Source organism: Heteronotia binoei, chromosome 4 (assembly GCF_032191835.1).
Source record: "Heteronotia binoei isolate CCM8104 ecotype False Entrance Well chromosome 4, APGP_CSIRO_Hbin_v1, whole genome shotgun sequence".
Taxonomy (NCBI): domain Eukaryota; kingdom Metazoa; phylum Chordata; class Lepidosauria; order Squamata; family Gekkonidae; genus Heteronotia; species Heteronotia binoei.
Window position 1 is genome coordinate 68,212,404 of NC_083226.1, and position 15,764 is coordinate 68,228,167.

The window sequence follows — 15,764 nt, forward strand, 5'->3', positions numbered from 1 at the left end:
GTCTTCTCTTCTCCACCCCCCACTTCCCTGCCCAAGGTGCTGCTCAGTGCAAGGAGTACAGTGCAGAGCTGACTGAGTGCAGGGAGCAGAGGGTGAGGCTGCCAATCTTCCCAGCTTGCTTCGAGTGCCTCTCTGCCTCCCAGCCACTGCTCCCAGCCTCTTATTGAAAGCCTCTGTCGAAAACCTGGTGGAACATCTCTGTCTTACAGGCCCTGCAGAATTGTAGCAGAGCCTGGACATTATCCGGCAGAGAGTTCCACCAGGTAGGGGCCAGGACTGAGAAAGTCCTGTCCCTAGTTGAGGACAGTCTGTTAGCCAAATTGCCCTCAAGAGAGGTTTGGGGGAACTAGTTAGGTGGGCGAAGATGGCAAAATTGTACAGAAATGATAACCTATATATACCAGAGTCAGTCCTCCCAAGAGCCTATTTAAATAATTAGAGGATTTTTATACTAAAAATAGAATTTATTAGAAAATACTCAAGCATACAAGATTCTCAACACACATATAGGCCTAAGAAAAAACCTATAGGAAAATATAGAGACTTTTGCATTAGCAGGAATTGTTGCGATGAGGGGTAATATTAATACCTGTCTGATGAGTAAAGAAGAGAGATTCCTCAGCAAAGATGAAATAAGGGAGGGGGAGCAAGAGACTACCAGCATCACCCACAATAAGGGGCCCAAAATGATCAGGATTGGGGGTGGCGCCAGCAGCAAGACAGGGATACTGTCGGAGCCACACGTGAGTGGCCAAAAAGCTGGCCTTATATAGCCAATTTCATATCCCAAGGCAGGGTCTTGTCATGAGATTTGCCTGCTCAGTGATGGTTCCCAGGGAATATGACAAAAGAATTTGATAGGTGGTGATGGTCTACAGAGTGCAAACCATATTCTACAAAAAGAAACTGGAGTGGTTAGTTTAGAATCTGATATTCACTATTGTAACAACTTGAGGAGAAACAATGGGATGACAAAAGGGATGGGGAAGAGGGAAGGTGGGTGGCTGGCAATGGGTGATCATTCCAATGAAGTTCTATTAAAAAAGAGATTTTCTTTGATGGGTGGCAGGAAGGTTTTTTTGTTTTTGAGAATGGCATTGCAACAGTCCTTTGTTAACTGTCAGGCATTCATATCTGCATTTCCAAAGCTTATGCAAGGTTCTGGAATGTGATGCATGAGAAAGAAACCATCTCTGCATGACTGCTTGCAGGGGAGTGTGTTGTCTTCTTGAAACACCTCAGGAACATGGGTTCTCTCAGAGTGCTTCTGGTCTTGTCTTTGGAGACAGAGGTGCAGTTGCTGTTCTGCAGGGCTGGTCAGCTAGCAGATGAGGCATGGTCCGAGGTTCACATGTCCTTGTGGGAATAGGCTACCCACAATATAGCAGGCAAAGATCAAGTTGGATCTGGCCTGGCTTAACATTGTATAGTTCATGAGGGCCGAGTGCCCATAGCTAATCCCGCATAGGTGCCAGATTGTCACAGTCCATAACAGTTCGGTGTGGTTGGAGAGGGGGTCCTGGGCTAACAAGTAGAGCTTCTTTGGGGCTGGGGATTACCAGCAAATTGTCACCGTCAGAGCACAATGCCCTACCAGGGACATAGTGGAGAACAATGGTCCCTTAGATATGTTGGTCCCAGACCTCTCAAGGTCTTAAAGGTCAATACTAAAACCTTGAACCTGACTTGGTACTCAATCGGAAGCCAGTGTAGCTAGTGCAGCACAGGTTGTATATGTGCCGTCCATGGCATTCCGGAGAGGATTAGTGCCACCGCATTCTGGACATGTTGGAGTTTTCAGATCAGTCTCAAGGGTAGAGCGAGTTATAGTAGTCTAATCTGGAGGTGACCATCGCATAGATCACTGTAGCTAAGTTCAAATAAGACAGGAAGGGATCCAGTTGACGGGCCTGGCAAAGATGGAAAAAAGCCACTTTGGCAATCTGCATAACCTGGGCCTCCATTGAGAGGGTAGCATCCAGTATCATGCCAAGACTCTTGACAGATGGTGCCAGTGTCACTGGTATTCTGTCAAGGGTTGATAATCTGCACTCCAACTCCATTCCTGGTCCACACCGCCACAGGACCTCCATCTTTGATAGGTTCATCTTCAACCTACTCCTTTTTAGCCAGCCCACCACGGCCTCTAATCCCTCAGCCAGATTTGGCAGGACTGCAGCTGACTGGCCACCCAACAACAGATATAGCTTGGTGTCATCCATATACTGGTGACACCCAAGCCCAAAACTCCATGCCGGCAGGAAACAAAGTGGCTACACAGTAAAAGCAAAACTACTGTGCAAACACAAAATGAATCAACAATAATAGAATAAAGTGTCCAAATAATTTATAAATATACCCCAAATACAAGGGAAGTATATTTTATGAGGGAATGGATTCCACAATAATTTTCAAGAAGATTCCATGGAGAATGCAAAAGGTCCATTCAAAAGGCTTCCCCTGGAAATTCAATCACAATCAATTTCACAAGATGTGGTTGATCCATTCTCCCAAAATAAAGGCTCCAAAGTTACAAAGTTCCTTCCTTTACGTGTTCGTCGACTTGGCCGCCCTGAGCCACTCGTGGGAAGGGCGGGATATAAATCCCGGAATAAATAAAATAAAAATAAATAAATAAATAAATATACCACCTTTCGCAAACAAACTTCATCCAAGAGCCATCCTGTAAACTCACAACAATGACGTGAAACTAAGACATATTCAGATTCCAAAAGACACAAGTTCATGAGCTTGTGCCTTTTGGAAACTGAATATGTCTTAGTTTATTGTGGAATCCATCCCCCCATAAAATATACTTCCTGTGTATTTGGGGTTCTTTATAAATTATTTGGATACTTTATTCTATTATTGTTGATTCATTTTGTGTTTGCACAATGGTTTTGCTTTGATCAAAACTCCATGCCAGCTGGGCAAGGGGGCACATGTAGATGTTAAACAGCATTGGGGAGAGGACTGCCCCCTGGGGAACCCCACATACTATGGGGCACCGGGTGGACACCTTCCTCCCCTGGTCTGCCGTCTGTTGAAGAAGAAGAAAAAGAAGAAATTGGATTTGTATCCTGCTTGCACTCTGAATCTCAGAGTGGCTCACAGTCTCAGAGTGGCTCACAACAGACATCCTGTGAGGTAGCTCAGAGTGCTCTCACAGAAGCCGTCCTTTCAAGAACAGCTCTGCAATAGCTATGGCTGACCCAAAGCCATTCTAGCAGCTGCAAGTGGAGCAGTGTGGAGCAAACCCAGTTCTCCGAAATAAGAGTTCATGCACTTAACCACTACTCCTTTATTCCCACATTGGCAAGGTCGTGAGCCAACAAGTCATAGTAGACTGCTGGATATGAACAATGATTCACTGTGTTACACAAAAGCCCAAAAGTTACCCAAGACGATCCACAGTTATCCAAGAAGATCCACAGTAGGGGCATATAAACCAGAATTTTTCCTTATTGTTATCAAGCAGCAACTGGCATTCAGAAGCATATTGCCTTTAAACACAGAGGACTCATTTAGCCATTTTAGTTGAAAGTAATTGATGGATCTATCCTATGAATGTGTCTAACCTCTTTTCAAAGCCATCAAAGTCAGTGGCCATCACATCCTCTGGACACATTTTAATTATGTATTGTATAAAAAGTATTTTATTTTATTTGTTCTCCATCTGTTGCCCAAAAACTTCATTAGAAAGATGTCCTCTCTTTCCACTTTTCCAAGCTGTGCAATCTTTCAATTTATACATGAACACACCGCATAATGAAATGAGGGAAGTTGCAAATGCAAAGAGAAATGTAATACAAAGAGAAAGTCTAAGTCCTCCCACTTATATGCTGATATATGCTGAAAGTCTAAGTCCTCCCACTTATATGCTGATAGAAATGTTAGATTTAATGTGAGATTAATGATAGAAATGTTAGATTTAATATTAGAACACAACTATTTTAGGTTTGATGAGACATTTTATATGCATTTATATGCAGAAATGTGACACCTAGCTTAGCCTATCTGTTGATGCAGGACTTTGAAACTAACCATATTCTGTCTGCTGAGAATAATCCCTTTGCTTCTTCAATCAAATTATGTAAACGTTTTATTGATGACATATTTCTCTTTTTTGAAGGAAAAAATAGAATTTATGCCTTTCTTGAGTGGCTTAATAGCCTACATGACACTATAAAATTCAAAATGAATTATAATGAGAAAGCTATCATTTCCCTAGACACAAGTTTTCATGGATAAGATGGATAATGCTTGGAGTCAAAATGTATCATAAGCCCACAGATCAAAAATCTTATTTATTTATTTTTCTTCTTTTCATTCTCATCATTTAAAGCACAATTTGCCATACGGGCAGTTTCAAAGGGCAAAGTGTAACGCTACTCTGGAGAAGGACTATAAACGTGAGGCAGAGACAATGAGTTTACAATTTAGAGAACATGGCTACCCTGAGGCAATGATTAGGCAGGCCTTAATTAAAACAAACAATACAAGAAGAAGCGAGCTATTAGAATACAAGAGGAAAAAGGATAGAAAAAGTTTAGTTTGCGGTTTCCAATATTCGTATTTTGCAAATAACATCAAAATAATTATCTGGTGGCACTGGAATATAGTAGCACACTTACCAGGTAGCTGGCTCAGGTTGACTCAGCCTTCCATCCTTCTGAGGTCAGTAAAATGAGTACCCAGCTTGCTGGGGGGAAAGTGTAGATGACTGGGGATGGCAATGGCAAACCACCCCATAAAAAGTCTGCTGTGAAAATGTGAAAGCAATGTCACCCCGGAGTCAGAAATGATTGATGCTTGCACAGGGGACTACCTTTACCTTTTTAGGTTTCAGAAGGGAACAGAACATTAAAGAATTTTTACTAAGGGCACATATCTGTAAGAGGGAAGGTCAGTTACATGACCAAAGACTAAAAGGGTTCTATTGTTGTAAACATTTCCTAGCATGCAAATACTTGCAGGAAGGGGAGCCTTTTAGAATTAGGATTAAAATGTAATTATTTTGCCACATGCAAATGAAATATGTGGGAACATCCACATATTCATATGTACTTGAACATAGATCACATCTTACGCATAAGGTGGCAAATGCCCCAATGGTGGATCATTATAGCAGGACAGGGCATAATGTGGAAGAAATTAAATTCTATGTTATTTTTGTATTTCAAGGGAACGATAAAACAATGAATGTACAACGTTTTCTTCTACAACAGGAGGCAAGATTCATTTTTCAGTTGAAAACTTTTGAGCCTTAGTCATGGCCTTAATCATGGCATAGAGTACGCTGTATGCAGTCTCTTTAAGGAGGTTAATGATTCTTCAGGAATCATTAATGCAGGGTCTTTAAAAAGTCGTATGTAACAAATCAGAGCTGAGAACCTATTGATTACATTGTAAACTATAAATCTTGTGTCTGTGTGAGAAGTTATTGAAATCGGGGTGAGTAGATTTTAAAGTGTGTGCATGTAGATGTATGGATATGAAAATGTTTATTGGCAAATTTCTTACTTGTAGTTTGTTATAGTTCCATTTTAACAGCCTGATAACTGAAGAAGAAGAAGAAGAAGAAGACCAGTGCTGAAATATCTTGGAATCTAGAAGGGGCGTCTTATGATGGCTGTAAAGATTTCCTGATCCTTCTACTGGAAAGAATTCTAGAACATGCTATTGACTGTGTTATGGACTTTTTTTAGGAGGAAAGAATTATGAAGACTATAAAGATTTCTTAATCCCTCTATTGGAAAATTTTGGAATAAACTATTGACTGTGTTTGGGATTATTGTCTGAAGAGAAGAAATAGAAAAGTGTTTTTGATTTTGTATACACTGTTTTAAGATTGTAAAAAAAACCCTTTATTTGTTTGAGTCTATAATTTTTTTCCCCCAGCAATATTCTATCTGACTGCTTTAATGCTGAAACCCCTTCCTCTGTGTAATTTACAGATAAGAAAGGCAACAACCAGTTCCTGTACTTGGGGGAGTGTCGAGTGAGCTGCCCCCTTGGCTACTATCATTCAGAGGACAATGTCTGTGAACCTTGCTCTGAGCATTGTGAAGTGTGTCTTGATCAAACCGACTGCAAGAGATGCTTTGAAGGATACTACCTGGCTGATAATAACTGCCAGAAGCACATTTGTAAAACAGGTAAAATTTTGTACATAATTTTTACTTTAATAATGTTGTGGAAAATACAACATATGTTCACTCCATTTTCATCAAGGTTTAAATAGCATAAAATAGACCTCTCCCCCACCAATGTTATTAGAAGTATTACAACCGGTTCAACACTCTTCCTAAGCAGGACTATCTTCACTGAATATGGTGGTTTAAGATGTTTTCCTTTTGTAAATCCATAACTGGGGTGGAATATGGGGTATGTTATTCCCCCATTCACAAATATCCAGGCTGCTAAAGCTTTTCCGCTCAAACTCTGCCCTCTCCCAGATCCACCCCCAAAGTCTCCAGGTATTTTCCAACACTGACCTGGCAACCCTAGTTGATGCACAGGGACATATGGAAGGATATGGACCTTCAAATATGTGGATCCTAGGTCATGAGGGATTTCAAAGGTCATAACCAGCACTTTGAATTGAACTGAGAAACAGACTGGCAGCCAATGAAGCAGCCTCATAATTGATAATGTATATCCCCAGCAGCCAGCTCCTGACAGCAGCTGGGTTGTCATATTCTGGACCAGTTATAGTCTTAGTCCAAGTGAGACTCTCCACAAGCTTAAATTCAGGCCTTCCCCTTTGAAAGTCAATTGCAAAATGCATTGAGTATTTCAGATAACCTTCATAGTGGTCATAGTAAAATGTTGCTTTTGAACATCATTTCACCTTGTATGTGTCTTTTTGCTTTTGTTTTTGGAGCTGGTCTTTATCTGCTTATCATAGATAAATTATGCATTCCAGATCTCCTCCTTCAGATCTGTAGTATCAATTTGTTGTTATATTTTTTCATGTTAGCTACAAAATCCTTTTAAAACAAATATTTACAAAAGCAAATTGCACTAGGACAGATTTAATTAAAATATAAGTACGTGCATAGCATGAATTTCTTTATCCAGTCTCCAGTTTCTCAAATATATAGAGTTTCTGTATGCATTCCTCTAATTTTGTACTCTTATTAAAGTGTGGCTATATTTATTTAAAAACAATGGTATTTATTTATTTATTTGTTCGATTTATATCCCGCCCTATCCCACCAAGGCGGGCTCAGGGCGGCTGGTAAAAAAACAGGAAAAAGCTAGTGCAAAAATGATAAATTCAAAGATATAACTTTACGTTCTTGAAAAATATTTGACATTGCTGGTAAACTTTAAATTGCTCATTGAGGATGCAACATTTGCAGATAAATTGGGTCTGATTTTAAATTTACATACTGATTAAAAATAACAGAAATGCATCAAATCTTATAAGTTGCTTAGATTGCTGTCCAGAACCTCATGCTTGTACAGGACCTCTGACAGAAGTAATGTCCCCATAGCCTGCAAGATATGAGAATAGGTGCTCTGTCTCCATACCATCTCACCTCTAGTGAAGAGCAAAGCCATTAGTTTAGTGACTTGCTATTTCCATAATGTGTAGCAATTCCAGTTATACTGATTCTTGGTCAGGGGTCATTTTGTAGAAAAATAGGTGGTGGAGCTCATCCAGGGATTGTTATGCAGCTGTACCTACTATTCAACTATTCACAGCTATGCTCCTGTGAGCTCCCACTGAATCCAAGGCCTGTGCTTGGTGCTAAAAATATGAATAAACAGGTTGGTTCATATAAAATGGTAATAAATTAGGGATAAGGCAAATTTACTCTCTCAGTCTTCTTTTAAAGTATGTCAGTGTCTATTGGGAGGCCTTACCAGGTAGTATTTTGCCATGACGCGTGTTTAATGTAAAATCTCTGTGCCATATCTATGCTCTGTATATTTCCTGATACACTGTGGGTATAAAGTCAGATGTAAGTATTCATCGCATTGGTAGTTTTATTTGGACTTAAACAACAATCCTCACTTTCTGGGAATAAGCCCCATTGAACACAGGCATGCATAGGACAATGCTGGAAATAACTAGATTCATTGTTGTATCCTATTCATTTGGGCAAATTAAACTAACATTATCCAATGTGCAGGTGAAGTGAAGGATCCTGACACAGATGACTGTGTTCCATGTGCAGATGGATGCCAGACTTGCAGCTTGGGTATGTTTTATATTTAGGTTTCATACCTTCATAGTTTCATAGAAGGCATTGGCTCTCTAACCATATGTTCAGGAGACTCAGTTGCAAAAAGGCCAGCAATAGTGACAGTGCCATTATTATTTCACACAGAATTTAATAATATTAAAGTTGCGGTGCCTATATTTGTATACGTATTGTTATGAAGTAGTCTTCAGTACATACAGAACTGTAGTAACATGCTGTGGTGAAGAATAGAGTTCAGTAAGGAATTTCAAAAAGGAATATTTAATGTCAAGTATATTTCAAAGCTACCTGAAAAACAGCTTGCTGGGGGGAAAATGTAGATGACTGGGGAAGGCAATGGCAAACCACCCCGTAAAAAGTCTGCCATGAAAACATTGTGAAAACAACGTCAGCCCAGAGTCGGAAACGACTGGTGCTTGCACAGGGACATTTCAAAGCACCGAGATCCTGTAGCCCTTACAACATCTAGTGCCCTACACTGGACCTGGAGCTGCATCAAAAATGCATCCAGCCAATTCAATGAAACCTAGAGAAGCATTACATTGTGGTAATGGACCTACAAGTTTGTGTAGAAGGCTGTTTATATGCTTTATATAATTTATAGTTTAAGACTGTAATATACAGATTCCAGCCTGTTTTTCTTGTGATAGGATTACTTATGGGGAACTTCTTGCCTATGTTATTGTCTTCACTCATCAATTTGGTTAAATTTGCTATCCTCTGCTTGAAGTGACTGGTTTTATAATGCCAGCTTCCCAGAAGGCAATTCAGGGCAACAGGGATTCAACAGCAAAAACAAAGAGAGGAAAAGAGTTTGCTATCTATAAAGCAATTACAGAATCCCATAAAACAGAGTAATTTTTCTGTCTTTCCCAAATAGTATTTTATTAAACACAAAGCAGTAGAAGCAAGAATGTTAATCTAGATTAGGAACCCTAAACCTAGCTGATCCTGGAAGCATTTACAGAATTTTACTAAATTTTTGGCAGCTGTCATAAAATTACATTGTAACTAAGGTGTCAAGAGGGTCTCTTGTCATTGCTTATTATATAGCTATATGCACTGTAGTAACCTCATGCCTGGCTCCTGCTTGCATCCCGTCCCTGCTTACTGGTGCTATCTCTTCTCTGTAAAAAGCACCTATTGTTCTACCTAGTTTCTGGGGAGCCAGCCAAGGTCTAGTTCCCAGGAATTAAGTCTGAACCTACAACAAGGCCTGAGAATGGAACTCTGGGGGGAGAGTCGAGCAGCTTGGTGCCTTTCGCTTTGAAATGTAACAGTCAACCTAAGGTATATGAAGAGATGCATTCCCGCCGTTGTCAGTTTTCATAAGAAGCATCCTGCCTTGCATCTCCAGTATTTCAATAAACAAATCTTGTTTAACCACAGGAGTGTGTCCAGGGACTTGACATCAGGTAATAAACCTTAGGCTTCCCTTTTAGTATATGATGGCTTGCTATTTATGCCTTTTGTCATGAAAACAGTTGCTAAGAAAAAGAAAGGTTAGTGGGTGCAACTACAGAAAGCTGACATGGAGGCTCCAAGCATCATTCACAAAACAGCCAAGAGCTTCTGAATATATGCTCCTAGTTGATGCAAGGGCAATACCTTCTATACTCTTAGGAAGCACCTCCACTGCACCAAAGAAGTCTGAATTAGCTCTTTGCTTTGGGGAAGAGACACTGGTTCCAAATAGATAGGAGACCACATGATGTGGTTTTCAACTCCAGAGAAAGACTATGTCTATAGCCAAGTCCAGGTTGCAAGGCTGTGGCACCGTGGTCCAGGATCAGCTCACCACTTTGTTTGTCAATTACCTGGCAGGAACTGACCCAAAGCTCCCTTTTTAGTGCTCCACTCTTTGAATTTTATCCCCACAGATCAAAAAGTGAGTGGGTACCAGGGAAGACATTAACAGGTACTAAGGCAATGTTGAGCAGCAGATTGGGAACTGCTAATCTAGCAGTATAATCCTAAAAATACTTCCTTGGAAGCAAACCTCACTGACTAGACTAGAGTAGCATCTGACTAGACTAGAGTAAATCTGTTTAGGACTGCTGTCTAAGTTATTCTGTCCACTATAGAATGGCTTATCATGTCTGTTGTGGGAAAATTCATGACATACTTCAAAACTGATCAACAAAAATTGTGTAGGTTAAACAGGCCCCGGTTCATGATTTATTAAAAAGTTTTCATTGATCATGTCTGTTGAGTCTTATTACTCCAGAAACCATATGCATTTTGTTCCAAAAACAGGAAAGTGGGGGTTCAGAAATGACCCATTAAAAAGTCCTTATCCAAAGACTTGTGTTTATTAAATTTGTATGTTATCTTGGTACTTCACAGACTAGTCTATACCTGTATTACCTGTCTGTTCCCCAGTTAAGAGAGCAAAGCTTTGAAATATAGTGTTTCATCTACAGTTAGATAATAATGTCATCTCCATATACTTTTTCATCTCAATTTTAAAATAGTTCTAGTGCTTTTGAACATCTGGTGAAATGCATGGCTATTCAAAAACTATGGAAACCTGTCGGAAGACACAATTTCTTGTCCTCCACATGACAAGTGGATAAAACCTCTCCCTTCATCCCAGTTTAATAGCTGATGAGATTTTGGTTTAGTAACTTTGTTCTCAGATTTCTCTTATATGATCAGAAGCCATTAGCGTCTGTAAGCTAAGTGCCAAGTGTCATATACTGCCAAATGTGAATTAGGGCAAAACCAGGGTAAAAATGCCAATATCAAGACATATAATAATAAAAGTTCACATCAGTTAGGGAATCCAAAAATTTATTACATTCAATCATTTAATTTACTTATTTATAACATTTTATGCTGCCTCTCTATCTGAACAGGATTCCCAAGGTGGTGAACATGAAAATATTAAAACAAAGTTAGAATTCAGTGGCCCCTTTAAGACCAACAAAGCTTTATTGAAGGTATGAGCTTTTGTGTACACATACCTTGAATAAAACTTTGTTGGTCTTAAAAGTGCCACTGGACAATTTTGTTATGTTGGTTATTGTAGATTTTCTGGGCTCTGTGGCCGTGGTCTTGGCATTGTGAGACCTGACATTTCACCAGCAACTGTGACTGGCATCCTCAGAGGTGTAACCCAGAAAACTGAAGTTCTCTCAAATTGAGAAGAAGTTGGTAGGCAAGTAATTTATATCGACTCAGGCAGGTGGGGTAGGGCTGAATCAATTTCATGTGGGTGTTTCCTGGGCTGTGACATGCTAATGGAGGAGCTTACTTGAGGAGGTTCTTTAATGAAAGTAAGCTCCTGCATTAGCATGTCACAGCCCAGGAAGCACCCACATGAAATGACTCAGCCCCAGGGCTCATTTTGTAGCAGGAGCTCCTTTGCATATTAGGCCACATCCTCCTGATGTAGTCAATCCTCCAAGAGCTTACAGGGCTCTTAGTCCAGGGTCTACTGTAAGCTCCAGGAGAATTGGCTACATCAGGGGTTTGCCTAATATGCAAAGGAGCTCCTGCTACAAAATGTGCCCAGCCCTATCCCACCTGCCTGAGTTTTCTGGGTTACACCTCTGAGGATGTCAGTCACAGTTGCTGGTGATACATCAGGTCTCACAATACCAAGACCACGGCCACACAGTCCGGAAAAATCTACAACAACCAGTGGACTCCGGCCATGAAAGCCTTTGACAACATTTTGATATGTTGCTTCAGACCAACATGGTTACCCACCTAGATCTATGAAAATATTAAAACATATGAACAATTAAAGAACATTTAAAATGATAAAATAATACCATAAATCACATAAAGTTCCTTGAAGTTCTGTACTCTGTGTTAGTTCTTCATCTCAGTAAAGTTTCCTTTCATGCTTTTTAAGAAGATTTTCTGCTATATGTTCATTCCAAACATCTAAGAAGTCTCTAATCCAAGTCACAACAGGATCCCAGTGTACTTATATCCAATTAGAAAAGGATCTCTTACTTGTGCACATTGTAACATCACAAATACAGAATGAGAGAGAGTTCTACAAGTAAATGAAATATTTTTTTTAAAAAAAAATAATCCCCCATGATATTATTTATTTACAAGTAGGGAACCTCCAAGACTTGTGGAAAGGAGGAAGAATTCCATCCTCCCCCCAACACACACACACTTGGCCAGCCAGTCACTCACTGACTAACACACCCACTCATAGCATCACTTCTCCATCCATAGCTGATATGGAGAGTGGTAGTAAAACCCATTCCTTCCCCCTTGCCCTCTTGCTCCTCCCTTACCCACCTACCTATCTGCCTTCATCACCAGTGGAGGAGGCATAGCTTCCACTTCTCCTCCCTTCTCCATTCAGTTCAGTGCTGTACACTACCAGGACATGGGGGCTGGCAATGAATGCTTAAGCTCCCCCTCATCCCAAATGTCACTGGCCAAAATGCCTGCTATCTCCAGCCACCCTCTTCTTTTCATCCTGAAAGCTGGAAGAAGAGAGAAGGAGGGGGTGCAGGCAGTGGTACTGCCCTAACACTGCTGAGCTCCAGCTTTCCTCCTCTTTCAGAGGTGAGAATGGAAGTGAGGGCAACAACATAATCAGTGCTCAATACATGCCTTCCCAGTGCTCAAACTGATGCTTCTACATTTTGAGGTGTCTTGTAAGCTCCCCCTTTTTTGTGATCAGTAAAGGCCTCTCTAGGTTTGTAGAAAAATGTGTATTCTGTTCTCCTGGTCAGTCAATATTTATGGGAGTCAGGTTTATCAACATTTATCATCAGCATTTATAGTCTTCCTCTAGATTAGAGGATTGCATGCTGGCCCCACATCTTTTCAATTTATTTTTTAACAGATTTGGCCCAATATTTAAACAATCATCTTCCCAAACTTGGAAGTCAAGCTACCCCCTTACTCTTGTATGCTGACAATTCCGCCATTCTCTCATGTTCAAGAGTGGGCCTGCAACGATATCTGAATGCCTTTCATAATTACCGTAAAAGTAACTCTCTTATCGGAGGATGATGGAAGACAGGAGGGCCTGGTGTGACTTTGTCCATGGGGTTGCAAAGAGTCAGACTCGACTGTGTGACTGAACAACAACAAACTCTCTTTCTATTAACTACTTCAAATCAAAAGTAATTGTCTTCTCAAAAGTTCACGTGCTCAGAAATGGTTAATTGGCAACCAATCGATTGAAAAACTCAAAACTATAAATATCTAGGGGTTATCTTTAATTATAAACTCAGCTGGATATCACATTGTAATAGGACTGCTAACCTTGCCAAGTGTTCCATTTCCCATATTAAGCATTTTTACTTTATGAGGGGCAATCAGTTTGTTCCGGCTGCACACAAAGTCTTTTAAACCAAAAGGCATTTAAATGCTTTTGGAGCTCACTTCTGGTCAGGCCATGGGGCATTTAAATGTCTTTGGAGCTCACTTAAGTAAACTCTAAAGGTATTTAAATGCCTTCATGGCTGGCATAAACCTCAGAGGTTCATGGGCAGATCATGGGCACACATTCTCCTAAACCCTTCATTCCTGAAGCATGAACTGGCTGATTCAGCACAAATTTTGGTTCATGCTTCAGTTTGTGCATATTTATGACTATTGCAATAAATCATACTGCTGCTGCTGACAAACTGAAAGAAATTAACCTGAAAACTTTCCCTCCAATAAACTTTGGGATTTGCTACCACGCTCCAAAAAAGAACAAAAATGGCATTTAAACTGGCTACAGTTCACAGTCTGAGCCATATTCATAGAAATCCATCTTTAAAGTTCTGACCAACCTAAACCCTGTTGTGGTATTTATTCTGTATATTTTATAATATAGTCTGTGTTACTTTAGCTAGTTTTGTATGAGAGCCACTGGGGAAATGTAGTGGTAATAATATAAACATTTGCTTTACATTAATCAAAGCACAACTAATATCCCAGAAAGGAGTGGCTCAGAGAACCAGAGGGACCCCAAAGTTGAGTGCTGCATGACTTTGATTTTATAAATTCTGGGGAGGAAGTTCAAAGGAAGGCTGACCAGGAAAGATCTTCCAGATAGGATGACTCCTCCCACCATTGTCAGTACAGTCTTGAGGAGAAGACAGCCACTCCAATGCTGCAATAGTGAGCATTGTATCTCATTCTGCCATCTGAGTTGCACTGGCGATGCTGTGCATTAGAGAGAGACTGCAGGAGTGCAGCCTTTTGATTCTTTTTCAGTCTTAGCAATCAGGTGCAAAGGCCAAGTTTTTATCATTCAGGAAGAAAAAAACTGACAAAAATTCCTCCAATGCACTGAAGCTTGCAGAATACAAAGGTTGTTAAAGGGAGCAGAAGAAAAGATTCATTTGCATAAAAGCTTGGTCCTCTTTCAAGAACAGCACTTAAACCTTTCCAGTTGCTGTTCCAAAGGAACTTTTGGCTTGCTTCAGTGACAAATGCTCAGGTCCTTTAATCAAACTGCCTGGAAGTGGCAGGGTTTTTAGAATAATATTATATAGTCTTATGACCTTGCTCAGAAATATTTTCTTGGTGACATGTAATATAAACTACCATACTAAAGCACTATAAAGCAAAAGGTAGATTAAACTGGAAGCATTATTTACAAAAAACACATAATGTTGCATATAAGATACTTTTAAATAGTAGTCTTGGAAGTGTACAAGAACTATAGGAGTGTCCAGCTGTCAGTTTCTCATAGTCCTTCTCAGAAGTTTGATTGATTGTAAAGCTGCAAATAGGTTGCAGCAAAATCCAGCTCCTGCAGTATTTAGGAGCACCTGTTACAAATTGTACTGAAGATAAATTGAAATGGCATAGAACAGGGTTTCCCAAACTTTTCCCCCGTGGCCCAGTTATTTCTACGTCTCCTTTGTGGTTCACTAAAATTCAGGGGTGGAGCGAAGAGACTTTGGAGATGGAGCTGGGAGACAGGAAACACTGGCCAGGAGTTTCCCCACCCCTCTCTGATGTTTCCAAATATCACAGGGGCAGGGGAGTGTGTCTGACTGGTGTGCAGTCACAGTATCACGCTCTGAGCGTCCTCTGGGCAGAAGATGCTCAGGGAGCGATACTGAGGCTGTGTGCTGACCAGGAGCTTTCCCTGCCCCTCTCTGGTGTTTTTGAACATCAGAGAGGGGTGGGGGAACGTGCCTGGCTGGCATGCAGTCTCAGTATCGTGCCCTGAGTGTCCTCCAGGTGGATACTGAGACTGCGTGCTGGCCAGGAGCTTTCCCCAACCTTCTCTGGTGTTTCTGAACATCAGAGAGGGGCAGGGGAGGGCTTCTGGCTAGCATGCAGTCTCTGTAGCGCTCTCTGAGCGTCCTCTGCCTGGAGGAAGCTCAGAGAGTGATACAGTCAGTGGCGGTGGCATGGGGTGCAGGGGCTGGAGTGCAAGAGGGGAGGGGGCAGTCAGGCCACCCCTGGCAACATGGCATTGAGGCTTGCATGGCCCGGTGCCTGGTTGTGACCTGGCCAATTCAATTCAATTCAATTTATTGCATTAGCACATATTGCCATAGCATCAAACAACCAGATTCAGCAATAAAACAAAAGAAACAAGAAGAGAGAAAAGAAAGA

At 40.7% G+C, this 15,764-nt stretch overlaps 1 protein-coding gene across 1 annotated transcript in view; it reads left to right on the forward strand.

Moving 5' to 3' along the window:
• PCSK5 (proprotein convertase subtilisin/kexin type 5) overlaps positions 1 to 15,764 on the forward strand; it is a 429,617-nt gene that overhangs the window by 373,616 nt on the left and 40,237 nt on the right. The window contains exons 23-24 of the mRNA XM_060237482.1: positions 5,958 to 6,158; positions 8,145 to 8,213. Of these exons, the coding sequence (XP_060093465.1) occupies positions 5,958 to 6,158; positions 8,145 to 8,213 (270 nt within the window). The remainder of the gene's footprint in view (positions 1 to 5,957; positions 6,159 to 8,144; positions 8,214 to 15,764) is intronic.